The following is a 14,916-nucleotide window of genomic DNA, read 5'->3' on the forward strand; positions in this document are numbered from 1 at the left end:
TCTAAAAATAGCCCAGCATTGTGGTGGGCGCCTGTAGTCCCAGCTACTTGGGAAGCTGAGGCAAGAGAAATGCTTAAGCCCGAGAGTTTGATGTTAACTGTGAGGTGTGACGCCACAGCACTCTACCCAGGGTGACAACTTGAAACTCTGTCTCAAAAAAGAAAAAAATGTGTATACATTATTTGGTACCCTCTGTATATGTGTGTGTGTGTATATATATATATATATATTTCATAACACTGCAGATAGGCATCTGTGAGTCACAATAAATCAAGCCAAAGGAGATGCCCATATAAAATAATTACATTGAGCTCAGCGCCCGTAGTACATTGGTTACAGCACCAGCCACAGGTACTGAGGCTGGCAGGTTCGAACCCAGCCTGGGACCAGTTAAAACAACAATGACAACTGCACTCTACCAAAGCCGACAAAGTGAGACTCTGTCTCAATAAAAAGAAAAAGAAAAGAATTCCATTGGAAACACCAGGTGTTGGTGTCATACCTAGCCTTCAGGTAAGATAGAAGTTTTTGTCTTAACCCTTTAAATAACTACTAGTGTAATCTTTTTTTTTTTTTTTTTAGAGACAGAGTCTCACTTTATGGCCCTTGGTAGAGTGCCGTGGCGTCACACAGCTCACAGCAATCTCCAGCTCCTGGGCTTAAGCGATTCTCCTGCCTCAGCCTCCCAAGCAGCTGGGACTACAGGTGCCCGCCACAGCACCCGGCTATTTTTTTGTTGCAGTTTGGCCAGGGCTGGGTTTGAACTCCCCACCCGCGGCATATGGGGCCGGCGCCCTACTCACTGAGCCACAGGCGCCACCCTACTAGCCTACTAGTATATTCTTAAGCAGATCTCTCAACTGTTGATGCCTTATCTTTGCAGTGCCTTGGCTCTGGCTTCATAGTGTTAGCATCCTGTCGTTTAAATGTTATTTAAAAAAAAAAGAAGAAGAAATAACAAATAATGTATATGTCACTTTCCTTGGTAAAATCTTGGTCACTTTCCAGTAAAATCTTGCTGGGTGTGGTGTCTCACACCTGTACCCCAGAACTTTGGAAGGCCAAGTTGGGGAGGTGATGGCTTGAGGCTAGGAATTTGAGACTAGCCTGGACAACATAGTGAGACTAAGACTGTCTCTCTAAAATATGTATTTTTTAATTTGCTAGGCATGGTGGCGCATACTCGTAATTACAGCTACCTCAGAGGCCAAGGCAGGAGGATCCCTTGAGGCCATAAGTTCAAGGCTGAAGTGAGGTACAAGGCAGGATTCTAATCTCACCACCTCACCTCAGCCTGAGTTGATGGAACAATACTGTGTCTCTGAAAACAAAAGCTAAGAACTCTTGTTTTTTGTGTTTTTTTTTTTTTTGAGACAGAGCCTCAAGCTGTCACCCTAGGTAGAGTGCGATGGCATCACAGCTCACAGCAACAACTCCTGGGTTTAAGCAATTCTCTTGCCTCCACCTCTCAAGTAGCTGGGACTACAGGCGCCTGCCACAACACCCGGCTATTTTTTGTTGTAGTTGCCATTGCTGTTTGCAGGCCCAGGCTGGATTTGAACCCGTCAGCTCTGGTGTATGTGGCTGGCGCCCTAGCCACTGAGCTACAGGTGCCGAGCCAGACAGTAGCACTTTTCTGGGTTATTTATCGATAATACAGTAGTCCTCCCTTACCCAAGGGAAATACGTTCTAGTGGATGCCTGAAACCATGGAGAGTACCAAACCCTACATACATGACTTTTCCATGTTTCCACTAAGCCTTGATAAGCACTGTGGTTGTAACTTTTTTTTTTTTGTAGAGACAGAGTTTCACTTTATGGCCCTTGGTAGAGTGCCATGGCCTCACACAGCTCACAGCAACCTCCAACTCCTGGGCTTAAGCGATTCTCTTGCCTCAGTCTCCCGAGTAGCTGGGACTACAGGTGCCCGCCACAACGCCCAGCTAGGTTGTAACTTTTACAGTTTGAGGTACAATAGCAAAACTAGCATGAATTTCATGTTTCTTCTTCATAATTTCAGAGATGGAAGATTCATTCTTACTGTTGATCTTAGCAGCCTCAACATACAATATTTTTTCTTTCCTCATTAAGTCAAGAACTTTCCACCTTTTCATTTGCAGGAAGTATTTTATGTATCCAAATTGCCAGAATCATTATTCTTGTACTTTGAGGCCATTGTTATGTAAAATAAAGGTTGTTTGAACACAAGCACTGTGATTCCCCCACCACCACCACCCCACAATGATCTGATCATTAGAGGGCTACTGCAAGCCTAATAGGCAGGTAGCATATATAGCATTGAATAAGCTGGACAGGATGATTCGTGTCCCAGGTGGGATGGTGTGATATTTCATTACACAACTCAAAACAGTGTACAACTTAAAACTTAATGAATTGTTTATTTCTGGAATTTTTTATTTAATATTTTCTATCTGTGGTTGACTGAAGATAACTGAAACTGAGGAAAGTGAGACAACCAACAGATAAGGGCAGACTATATGTTTAGTATTATTTTCTTTTGAAACTACAGAATAGTTTTTTGCTTTTTTTTTTTCTTTGAGATAGTCTTACTTCATCGCCCTTGGTACAGTGTCATGGCATCATAGCTCACAGTAACCTCAAACTCTTGGGCTCAAGCAATTCTCTTGCCTCAGCCTCTCGAGTACCTGGGACTATAGGCGCCCGCCACAACTCCCGGCTATTTGTAGAGATGGGGTCTCGCTCTTGCTCAGGCTGGTCTCAAATCTGTGAGTCAGGCAGTCCACCTGCCTCAGCCTCCCAGAGTGCTAGGATTACAAGGTCTGAGCCACCACACCCAGCCCAGTTATTTTGATTTTCTAGGACCAAACACTTTATAGTTACTTGTGGTGTTTATGGGCCCAAGACACACGTGAGAGAAAGAGATTTCTTTTCCTTGAACTAAATTTTATCTAAATTTCTCTGGGATTTGAAAAGAACTCAAGATAAGGTTGGTTCTTTCAAGGGATTCAGCTAGAATGTAACACTACCATCAGTTTTATAAAACTTCAGAAAAACAGTGATGTCATAAAGCATGTCATAGTCATCATTTTATAGGAAGTTACTCTAATCCTGCTCTGTCCCCAAGCAGAGGGGTAGCATGCCTGCTTTGGGATGTAGGCATTTGGAACTTACCCATCATCTGAGCAATGCTGAATTTGTCATGTTATTTGGATAGATCTCTTAAAACATGAAAGGCATTAATGCCACTTAGCCTCCAACAAAAATACTACCTTGCTTGGTGCCTTTGCAACTGTAATTCTGTAGTTATTCAGCAGAATATTTATGAGGTTAAGTGAATAAATTGTTGGTAGTAAACTCATTTTTTATAGGGAACATGTTCATGTTAACTTGGACAGGGTCACATGCCTAGTTAAGTGGTAAATCCAGAATTTGACACCAAGATCACAGTATTCTAAACATCATTACTATTTATTAAGCATCCTTTTTATGCTTAACTAGCCTAGACATTTTCTTTAATCCTTATATCTTTCCTTTCAGGTTGATCTTTTTATTACTTATTTTACGTATGTTGAAAATGAGACCCAGGGGCGGCGCCTGTGGCTCAATGGAGTAGGGTGCCGGCCCCATATGCCTGAGGTGGTGGTTCAAACCCAGCCCCTGTCAAAAACTGCAAAAAAAAAAAAATAGAGACCCAGAAATGATTTACTAAAATTCATGTGGCTTACGTGTAACAGAATGAGGAGTCACACCAAATCTCTTGGTCTCCATATCTGTGCCTTTTTTTGCTTTATTATTGCTTGAAATATGAGGAATAACATTGTTGTTACAAGTTTGTGAGTAATGAAATGAATAAGAAATGGATATTAATTTGTAAACACTACTCTAGCGGCTGGGTTGTGCCCATTATCTTTTATTTGGTAACAGCATACGGTTCAGTGTTCTGCAGTTGGGCTGCTCCAACGGTTTTTTATTCTGCCAAGTGCTGAATGTTAAAACACATCTCACTGCTGAGCCCTCCTCAGGCCTTTGGCGCCCTTGCTATAAAGGCAGGTGGTCTGAAGAAAGGCTTCCTCTAGGTTGTTGCACACTATACACAACACATTACAGTACGAGACAACTGTCAGTTCCTTCCTTCCCTTCTCCCCTACCACCTCTAGAAAGCTGGGCCCCAGATGGAAAAGCTGGAAATGTGTCAACTGTTCTCTGAAGGGCATTGAGAAAATACTGTCAGGGAGAAAAAGGCGAGCGCAACAGCTCATTAGTCCACTAATCAGACAGGATGACCATCAATTTCATAAAGAAAATGTCCTGAACAGAGAGATGAGAAAGGTTGGCAAGAATGTTGCCCCACATGGTTTTCAGAGAACTGCACATTTTTGTCAGGGGATTTGTAAATTAGGGGCATTGCATCCTTGATTGAATTTCATTGTTCATTATATCTCTTTCCAAAGTGTGGCCACTGCAAGCACAAAAAAAATGGCTTTGAAATGAGAATAGATATTTTTCTCACTATAAGATGTCCTGTGAATATGCAAAGATGTACCTTGTTGACTGTATTGTGAACAGTCTTGTTTATAATATGTTGTTGGTTTTTTTGGAGACAGAGTCTCACTATGTCGCCCTGGGTAGAGTGCTATGGTGTCACAGCTCACAGCAACTTCCAACTCTAGGGCTTAAGCCAAGTCTCTTCCCTCAGCCTCCCAAGTAGCTGGGACTACGGGTGCCCGCCACAATGCCTGGCTATTTTTTTGTTGTAATTGTCGTTGTATTTAGCAGGCCTGGGCTGGGTTCGAACCTGCCAGCCCCAGTGTATGTGGCCAGCACTCTAACGACTGAGCTACGGGCACCAAGCCAATATGTTGTCTTAATAGCTCTGTTCTCACAGAAAGAAAACTTTGACATAACATTCTCATTTGAACCTTTGCTGCCCACTTCTTGCATTTTTAAGTTGAATTCAACAGTTATTAGACGATGAATGTATGAAACTTAAGTGAAGAGCTTAGAATCACTAAGAGAAGCATAGCTCAATTAAAAGATGCTATGGTATCCCTGGCCTATTGTTAATCAAGTATGTAACGAATTATAACTTATTCTTTTGTATTTTTAGTAGAGACAGGGTTTGGGTTTGGCTTAGGCTGGTCTCGAACCTGTGAGCTAAAGCAATCCACCCACTTCGACCTCCCAAAGTGCTAGGATTATAGGCGTGAGCCACCATACCCATCCACGAATTATAATTCTTAAAGATATTAGAGCATTACTTCTCATTATCAAGTATGATTCATATTGGTCCAGACCTAATCCTAACATTGTTAGTTTTTTGTTTTTTGTTTTTTTGGTTTTTGGCCCGGGCTAGGTTTGAACCCGCCACCTCTGGCATATGGGACCGGCACCCTACTCCTTGAGCCACAGGCGCCACCCATATTGTTAGTTTTTGTTCTTTTTTTTTTAATTTAAGTCATAACTGTGTACATTAATGCAATTATGGGGTACAATGTGCTGGTTTTATATATAATTTGAAATACTTTCATCGAACTGGTTAACATAGCCTTCACCACATTTTTTTAGTTATTGTGTTAAGACATTTATATTCTATGCTTAGTAGATTTAACATGTACCCTTGTAAAATGCACCATAGGTGTGGTCCCACCAATTACCCTCCCTCCACTCATCCTCCCCCCTTAATATTGTTAGTTTTATCTCATTTCCGTTTCCAGAATTTTGTTGCCATTTAGCAAATTATCAAACAGGTGCTTATTATTAATTGTTCTAATGGGTGAAGTAGCTTCTGCTTACTTTAGAATCAATTCCACTTTTCATCTTTTTGAACAATTTATATAAATGATATTTATATACCTGGTAAGAGAGATTGACTCCATCTCTTTTTCCCTACTTGGTATAGTTGGTATTTAAACACTTAATACTTCATTGTTAGTAATAATTTATATACAACTGATTATGATTTTATTTTCATATTATGTGGTTGAGGCCTACCAGTCTAGATAATTCCCACATTAAGTTTTTCCCCCTACTAGTTTGATTCATTTATTTATATGGAGAAGTAAAAAAGGAATGCATCTGGAGTAAGCTACGTTTGTAACATTGTTCCTTTTTCAGCCACTATCTAGACTGTTAATTTTCAGATCATGTCACCCCTTATCCTTGTTCCCTGGCTTTAGGGTTGATTTAACAACCTAAATCAACCTGGGTAGCTTAATACAATAAAAGTTTATTTTTAAGAAGCCACAAATCCAAAATCAGGGTATCACCAGAGTTAATTCCTTCTTGGGGCTTCAGAGGAATAATCTGTGCCATGCCTGTCTCCTAGCTTCTGGTGGTTGTCAACAGTCCTTAGCATTCCTTGCTTTGTAGATGCATCAGTCTCTGCTTCTACCATATGCCTCTCTCTCTGTGTGACGCCTTCACATTGGTTTACCTCTGTGTATGCGTTTCTTCTTTTCTACAGGACACCATTCAGATTGTGTTTAGAGCCCACTCAGATGATCTAGTATACCTCCGCCTCTCAAGATCCTTAACCTGATTATATATTCAAAGATTCTTTTTCCAAATAAAGTAACATTCATATTTCCAAATGTTAGGACATGGACATATCTTTGGGGGGAGCACTATTCAACCCATTACACTCAGCATCTTAACTTTTTTTTTTAATTGTTCAATCAAGGGGGACAATGTGCTGGTTTCATACAGCATCTTAACTTCTTTTTTTTATTTTTAATTCCAGCTTGCTTGTTCATTCTTCGTTTGAAGTACTTTTTTTGTTGTTGTTGTTCATTTTCTTTCTTCTTTTTTTAGATGTTCTTCCTCTGGTGATGCTCTGTCCCCTTGCCTCCCCAGTAGCAGGGATTACAGACGCCCACCACAATGGCTGGCTGTTTTTGATGTTAGTAGAGACGGGGTCTTACTCTGGCTCACTGCTGTTCATACAGGTCTCGATCCTCTGAGCTCAGGCAATCCAACCGCCTCGGCCTCCCACAACGCTGGGACTACTGGTGTGAAGCATCTTAACTTCTTCTTTTTTTTTTTTGCAGTTTTTGGCCAGGGCTGGTTTTGAACCCGCCACCTTCGGCATATGGGGCCAGCTCCGTACTCCTTTGAGCCACAGGCACTGCCCCTTAACTTCTTGATTGTCTAGGAAAATGTGTTGGTATTTCAAATTATTGTTGCTATTTGCGTTATGTTCTGGAAAATTCTGACCTCCATTTCTTTTTTTCTCTGCAGTTGGTTCTGAGAAAAGGGTGCCAGCAATGCCTGGGTCACCTGTGGAAGTGAAGATACAGTCCAGATCCTCACCTCCCACCATGCCACCCCTTCCACCAATAAATCCTGGAGGACCGAGGCCAGTGTCCTTTACCCCTACAGCATGTGAGACCTCTTAATTATTTGGGTTTATAGTTCAGAGTGACGTTTGGATCTAAGTGACTGATTTTCGTTAAACCTTCCACATATACTATTCAAGCATTTTCGAAATTGAAAACGTATAGATATGGGCGGCGCCTGTGGCGCAGTGGGTAGGGTGCCAGCCCCATATACCAAGGGTGGTGGATTCGAACCCGGCCCCAGCCAAACTGCAACAATAACAAAAAATAGCCGGGCATTGTGGCAGGCATCTGTAGTCCCAGCTACTCAGGAGGCTGAGGCAAGAGAATCGCCTAAGCCCAGGAGTTGGAGGTTGCTGTGAGCTTTCATGCCATAGCACTCTACTGAGGGCGATAAAGTGAGACTCTGTCTCTTAAAAAAAAAAAGAAAGAAAGAAAGAAAATGTATAGTTAGAGATTGCTGTTTCTTACTGTTATGAATTGTTATTTGCTCTAAGAATTGTACTTAGGTATTTAGATATTTAGTGGTTTAAATATTTTGTTTTCATACTCTCTGGCTAGCAAATAACTTTTCATTTCTTTGACTTTAAGAATAGTGAATTTAAATTGTGTAATTTCATATGATTTGAAGCAAGTTTCAGAAAATTATTGAAATCTAAAAATGTTCCAGGGCTATTGTAGTTATGCTCCTTACCAAAGAGAATATCGTCGTCACATTAATTTGCTAGGGCTGCCATAACTTACACCACACACTGAGTTATTTGAACAATATATTTGTATTCGTTTTCTCACAATTCTGGAAACTATAATTCAAAGATCAGGATGTTGGCAGGTTTGATTTGCCCTAAAGCCTTTCTCCTTGACCTTACAGGTAGGTGATTGATTGCCTTGTTGCTTTGTCCTCGCGTGGTCTTTCCTCCATTGATGTGCAGACCTAGTATCTCTTTCCCTGCTTAAAAGGACAACAGTCATATTGGATTAGGGACTGCCATATGACTTCAGTTAACTTTAATAACTTCTTTAAACCTCTCTTTCCATACACAGTCACATTCTGAGGCACAAGGACTTCAACATGTAAAATTGGGTATGGGGGTGGGTAGGAAGACATACTTCAATCTATAACAATTATATTACCCAATAAACATGTAACAAGGTGTTCAACCTCAGCAGCCATCAAGGAAGTGCAAACTAAAACCCTCCAGATGTTCAAAATGAGAAAGAACTGTCAAGTTTTGGTGAGTTATGTATGGAGCAATTTGAGCACTCATACATTGCTGGTTGGAATGTAATTTGGAATAACCACTTCTGGAAATTGTTTGGTAAAATGTACTAAAACTGAATCTCCACATTCAGGGGAGTGACTCAGCAATTTCAGTGCTATATAAAAACAAACAAACTAACTTCAGTTTAAAATCTAGACTTACAGGCAGCGCCTCTGGCTCATTGAGTAGGGCGCTGGTCCCATATGCCAAGGGTGGTGAGTTCAAACCCAGCCCCGGCCAAACTGCAACAACAACAACAAAATCTAGACTTACAACATACATACATGTCTTCATTTTAATTTGAGTTCTGCCTTCCTGTGCACATGCTACCACCCCCAGTTTACACTGATTCTCTTGTAGATATTTTGCCTTGTGAACCAGAGCACATTTGCTATATTTCTCTAATGCCCAAAATGTGTCAGAGCACTGTGCTGAACGCCATGTGTATTATTTTATTTAAATGCTAATATACAAACTTTTATACTATCTTTGCTCAAAAATTTGTATTTTGTGTGTTTATTAATTTAAAAAGCAGAAGAAAAGGCCAGGCATGGTGGTTCATGCCTGTAATCCTAGCACTCTGGGAGGCTGAGGTGGGTCGATTGAGCTCATGGGTTTGAGACCAGCCTGAGCAAGAGTGAGACCCTTTCTCTAAAAATAGCCGGGTGTTGAGGCGGACACCTATAGTCTCAGCTAATCTGGAGGCTGAGGCAAGAGAGTTGCTTGAGCCAAAGTGTTTGAGGTTGTTATGAACCACAGTACTCTAACAAGGTGGACAGAGTGAGACTGAGTCTAAAAAAGAAAAAAAAGCCAAAAAGACTATAAGATATGCAGCTTTAATAGAAAGTTTAATTATTATTTTCCCAAAACATTTGAAATTGAGTGGCAACTGCAGCCCTCAGTTTGAGCTAGAATGAATGATATGAAGTTTGACATCTTTTTTCTTTAATTCTAATTTTTATCTCAAAGTTACACACCCTTTGAGCACAGGTACTATCTTGAAATAGATTTAAAACCCTAGTTATCATTCAGATTTCAAGATTCAGACAATAAGTATATGCATATATAAATTCAGTCCTATTTTTACCTCTATTTTTGGCAACTTGGAGGTGGATATGTTGTATTTTAGAAAACGTGATCATACAGTTTTACCAAGAGGTATGAAGAAGCCTTTCTGCACATCAGTGTGGCACAGTAATATATTATATTATTATATTATTTTATTATTTGTATGGGTTGCTTCAAAAGAGGGTAGTTTTTCGATGGCATTTGAGTTTTTTGTGAAAAGAAAGAAATGGCAGACCATTGTAACCGTGCAGTAATTTTCTGGATTGCTGAGGTAAAGTATTGAGCTTTCCTTTCCAGTAGCTTTAGTAATCTCCTTTAATGGAAGACTTACCCTCTTTTTCTCAAACTGTTAGTCTTTTTTTGAGTGAATCATTGAGCAGCATTTTTCTAAGCACTTACCATTTGCTCGCAAATGAGCAAAGTGAAAGTATATGCACTTATGCAGTGTATACTATTTGCAAAACTTAATTACAGTATACACAGATGTGGAAGGTAGTATTCATCAAGAAGTACACAGTTTATTAAGAGTTCAAATATAGAAAGAAATAAGTGTAACTTGAAAGTAGAATTGTAGGATATACTTAGATAGCACAGAGAAGGTTTAGTAAATCTGGAGTCTTCCTTGAAGTGGAGCAACAGCAGTATGTGTCAAAGAATACCTCTTACTACAGATGACAGCTATATAGGATGAAGAAGCGTTTGCCAGGTCACATTTGAATATGGATCAATATAAGAAGAAGGAACAGAGATGGTTGACCTGGCTATGACTGGCTTAAAGAAAGTAGAAAACAAGTGGAAGATTTTTCATGATTAATAAGTTCTTTTTTTTTTTTGTAGAGACAGAGTCGCCTCAGCCTCCCCAGTAGCTGGGACCACAGGCACCTGCCACAAACGCCCGGCTATTTTTTGTTGCAGTTTGGCCGGGGCCAGGTTTGAACTCACCACCCTCGGTATATGGGGTCAGCGCCCTACTCACTGAGCCACAGGTGCTGCCCGATTAATAAGTTCTTATAGACAAAATATAAGTAAATGTCAATTTTCTTTTTTTTTTTTTTTGTAGAGACAGAGTTTCACTTTATTGCCCTTGGTAGAGTGCCGTGGCGTCACACAGCTCACAGCAACTCCAACTTCTGGGCTTAGGCGATTCTCCTGCCTCAGCCTCCCGAGTAGCTGGGACTACAGGCACCCGCCACAACGCCCGGCTATTTTTTTGTTGCAGTTTGGCCGGGGCTGGGTTTGAACCCGCCACCCTCGGCATATGGGGCCGGCGCCCTGCTCACTGAGCCACAGGCACCACGCAATGTCAGTTTTCTAAGCTAAGTAAAGATGATTTGGCTCTTTAAATATGACTCAAATCTTGACTTAAATTATTTCTTATATTTTTAGATACAGTTTCACCTTCTTAGATTTTCAAGCATATATATAATTATAGATTAACCTTAAGTAGTAGGTAGTTTTATTTCACAGTACAGTGACAAAGGAAGTTTTTACTTAATACTACCAAAAATATAGGCCTAGGTTTGTTTTCCAAATTAAAACTACCAAGAAATGACTGTAACGACATATTTGTAATTTGATCAGAAATAAAAAACAAGGCTAGGTGTGGTGTTTCATCCCTGTAACACTTTGGCAGGCTGAGGCAGGAGAATCACTTGAGAATGGCAGTTTGAGACCAACCTGGCAAGCATGGCAAGACCCCATCTATGTAAAAACAATAATAATGGGTTATTTTTTATTTATTTTTTTTTTTTTGGTAGAGACAGAGTCTCACTGTACCGCCCTCGGTAGAGTGCCGTGGCGTCACATGGCTCACAGCAACCTCTAACTCTTGGGCTTACGCGATTCTCTTGCCTCAGCCTCCCTATAGCTGGGACTACAGGCGCCCGCCACAACGCCCGGCTAATTTTTTTTTGTTGTTGCAGTTTGGCCGGGGCTGGGTTTGAACCCGCCACCCTCGGCATATGGGGCCAGCGCCCTACTCACTGAGCCAAAGGCGCTGCCCAATAATGGGTTATTTTTACCCTCATATTAATCTGAAATAAAATAATAATAGTAATAATTTAAAAGTATGTGTCCTGTAAAGATGTTTTATTAAATGACCAAGAATTAGGCAGTATTTAATCTAATTCTGTCAAGGCAGAGAAAAACTGAGTGTAATGGACATGGGTATTTTTTAGTAAGAATAAGTCATTAAATCTATAGCCTAGAAAAATATCCCTCGCATTATGGTAAATCTGGTTGTCCTGCTACCTTCTGATTGCTTAGTTTTTTTAGGACCCTGAGACTGGGAAGGTGATGTGATGTAAAACATGGGCATGAGTCACTAGAAAGATGTTTTGTCCCAGACTCATCTCAAGCACTATCTTTTCTTTTTTCTTTTCTTTTTTTTTTGCGGTTTTTGGCCAGGGCTGGGCTTGAACCCACCACCTCCGGCATATGGGGCCGGCGCCCTACTCCTTGAGCCACAGGCACCACCCATGAAGTCTTTCTTAAAACTACCCCCTGTTCTCTGGAGGCCAAGGAGAGTGGATTGCCTGAGTTCATGGGTTCGAGACCAACCCAAGCAAGAGCAAGACCCTGTCTCTAAAAATTAGCTGGGTGTTGTGGCAGGTGCCTGTAGTCCCAGCTACTTGGGAGACTGAGGCAAGAGAATTGCTTGGGTCCGAGTTTGAGGTTGCTGTGAGCTGTGACATCTTGGCACACTCGACAATGTGAAACTTAGTCTCAAAAAAAAAAACATGAGCCACTCTTGCCCATGGCACCTGTGGAGTTGTATGTCCCTTCTCCATGCTCTTATGGTACTGTATACTTTTTTAAAAACTTCTTAATTTTGTTTTCATTTCTGCCTGATTGTCTTATTATGCAGAAATCTCATTGAGGTCAGAAACAGAGTTTTGCATACTCTTTGAACACGTGCTTCACAAAATTGAATAAAGTGAAGGGGAGTGCAGACAAGAAACTTAGCGAAAGTCCTCAGAGTGAGACCCTGACTCCAAAAAAAAAATCTGAAAACCCAGCCAGGGGCCACAGCGAGTGCCTGTAATCCCAGCAGCTTCTGGAGGCTGAGGCAGCAGGATGCCCACAAGCCCGAGTCTGAGGTTGCAAGTGAGCTATGGTGCCATTGCACTCTGCTCAGAGCATAGGGTGGGACTCTGCCTCAACAACAACAAAAAAACCCTGAGTCTTTCATTTTGGCTTTTTTTAGTAAGCAATGGAATCAACCATTCTCCTCCTACCCTGAATGGTGCCCCATCACCACCACAGAGATTCAGCAATGGTCCTGCCTCTTCCACATCATCTGCACTAACAAACCAGCAGTTGCCAGCCACTTGTGGAGCTCGGCAGCTCAGCAAGTTGAAACGCTTTCTCACTACTCTGCAACAGTTTGGCAATGACATATCACCTGAGATTGGGGAGAAGGTGCGGACGCTTGTTCTAGCATTGGTGGTAAGTACAGCATCACTGTTGACGTCTTCCTGAGTATGTGGCTCAGAGCCAAAGCTAGCAGAGAAGTGGAGGTTTCTGCTTATTCTTAAACCTATAGGAATGTGCCACATTCTACACACGGATTAGTTATTGTATAAATTATATAAAAATGTTAAATTTTAGATTTCCTGACAATAGTGTCTATCAAAGGAATAAAACCTATAATGTTTATCTAATTGTTTAAGGTGTTGATTTAATTACAATAAGCCTCTTTGGATTTGTCTTAAAAATGATTTCAGCAGGCCTACTGAGTTCAGCCAAGTTAATGCAAGGTTTTAAAATTTAATATATACAATGCCTGCTGCATTGTTTTTAAACTAAAGAGAATAGAGAAATAGCAAGTTTAATTTTCAAAATAATAGTGTATAAAATTATGTATTTCTTCATCTAAATAAATTGTATCATAAGGATTATATTGCTTAGCTCCTTATGCATATACAGTTTCTTTAGAATTTGCAAGGTACATATAATTTTTCTTTCTGTACTAAGTGTGGTGAACTTGGGGTATTAAAGAAGTGATTTTTCTGACATTGACAATTGTGTGGGGTTTAATATAAGGGAAGTTGTGCCAGTTCCCAATATTTCTAATAATTCTTTTAAGATTTACCTCCAATAAAAGCATCCCATGCTCCTTTCTGCTTGTTAGCCCATTTTTATGTGATAAGAAGATGAATCACAATACCAGTCTTTAAAGTCACAGTTTCAAAGTATAATCCAGGGACCCCAGAGATTCATCAAGATCCTTTGCAGGGCTCTAAAAGGTCAAAACTCTTTTCATAATAATATATAATAATACTTTTTACTTTTTTACTTTTATTCTTTTTTTTTTTTTTTGAGATAAGAGTCTCACTATGTCACCCTCAGTAGAGTATTGTGGCATAACATCTCACAGCAACCTCAAACTCTTGGGTTCCAGTGATTCTCTTGCCTCAGCTTCCCAAGTAGCTGGGACTACAGGCACCCGCCACAACACCCGGCTACTTTTTGTTGTAGTTGTCATTGTTGTTTTAGCAGGCCCGGGTCGGTTTCAATCCCACCAGCCTTGGTGGTGTATGTGGCCGGCACCCTAACTACTGAGCTACAAGTGCTGAGCCTTTACTCTTATTCTTGAGTATACAGTGGAATTTTCTACAGGCTGCCTGGCATGTGATATTGCAACAGATTAAATATAGAAGCAGGTAGCAGAATCCAGCTATCCTCTATTATTGCCAAACAATGTCATTCTTCTTAGTATATTTCTTTTTTTTTTTTTGAGACGGGGTCTTACTGTGTCACCCTCGGTAGAGTGCCGTGGTATCACAGCTCACAGCAACCTCAAACTCTTGGATTTAAGCAATTCTCTTGCCTCAACCTCCCGAGTAGCTGAGACTACAGGCACCCGGCCACAAAGCCCAGCTATTTTTTTGGTTGTAGCTGTCATTGTTTGGCAGGCCTGGGCTGGGTTCAAACTCGCCAGCTCTGGTGTATGTGGCTGGCGTCCTAGCCTCTTAGCTGCAGGCACCGAGCCAGTATATTTCTTTTAGAAAATATAATTCTGGCTCGGTGCCTGTGGCTAAGGCGCCAGCCACATACACCTGAGCTGGTGGGTTCAAATCCAGCTCAGGCCCACCAAACAACAATGACAGCTGCAACCAAAAAGTAACCAGGCGTTGTGGCAGGCACCTGTAGTCAGGAGAATCGCTTGAGCCCAGGAGTTGAAGGTTGCTGTGAGCTATGATGCCAGAGCACTCTACCCAGGGTGACAACTTGAGGCTCTGTCTTTTAAAAAAAAAAAATATATATAT

At 40.9% G+C, this 14,916-nt stretch overlaps 1 protein-coding gene across 4 annotated transcripts in view; it reads left to right on the plus strand.

Moving 5' to 3' along the window:
- CBFA2T2 (CBFA2/RUNX1 partner transcriptional co-repressor 2) overlaps positions 1 to 14,916 on the plus strand; it is a 135,839-nt gene that overhangs the window by 82,938 nt on the left and 37,985 nt on the right. For all 4 annotated transcript variants that reach the window (XM_053574596.1, XM_053574597.1, XM_053574598.1 and 1 more), the window contains exons 2-3: positions 7,219 to 7,362; positions 12,852 to 13,093. In XM_053574596.1, the coding sequence (XP_053430571.1) occupies positions 7,219 to 7,362; positions 12,852 to 13,093 (386 nt within the window). The remainder of the gene's footprint in view (positions 1 to 7,218; positions 7,363 to 12,851; positions 13,094 to 14,916) is intronic.

Source organism: Nycticebus coucang, chromosome 21 (assembly GCF_027406575.1).
Source record: "Nycticebus coucang isolate mNycCou1 chromosome 21, mNycCou1.pri, whole genome shotgun sequence".
In the NCBI taxonomy this organism is placed as follows: domain Eukaryota; kingdom Metazoa; phylum Chordata; class Mammalia; order Primates; family Lorisidae; genus Nycticebus; species Nycticebus coucang.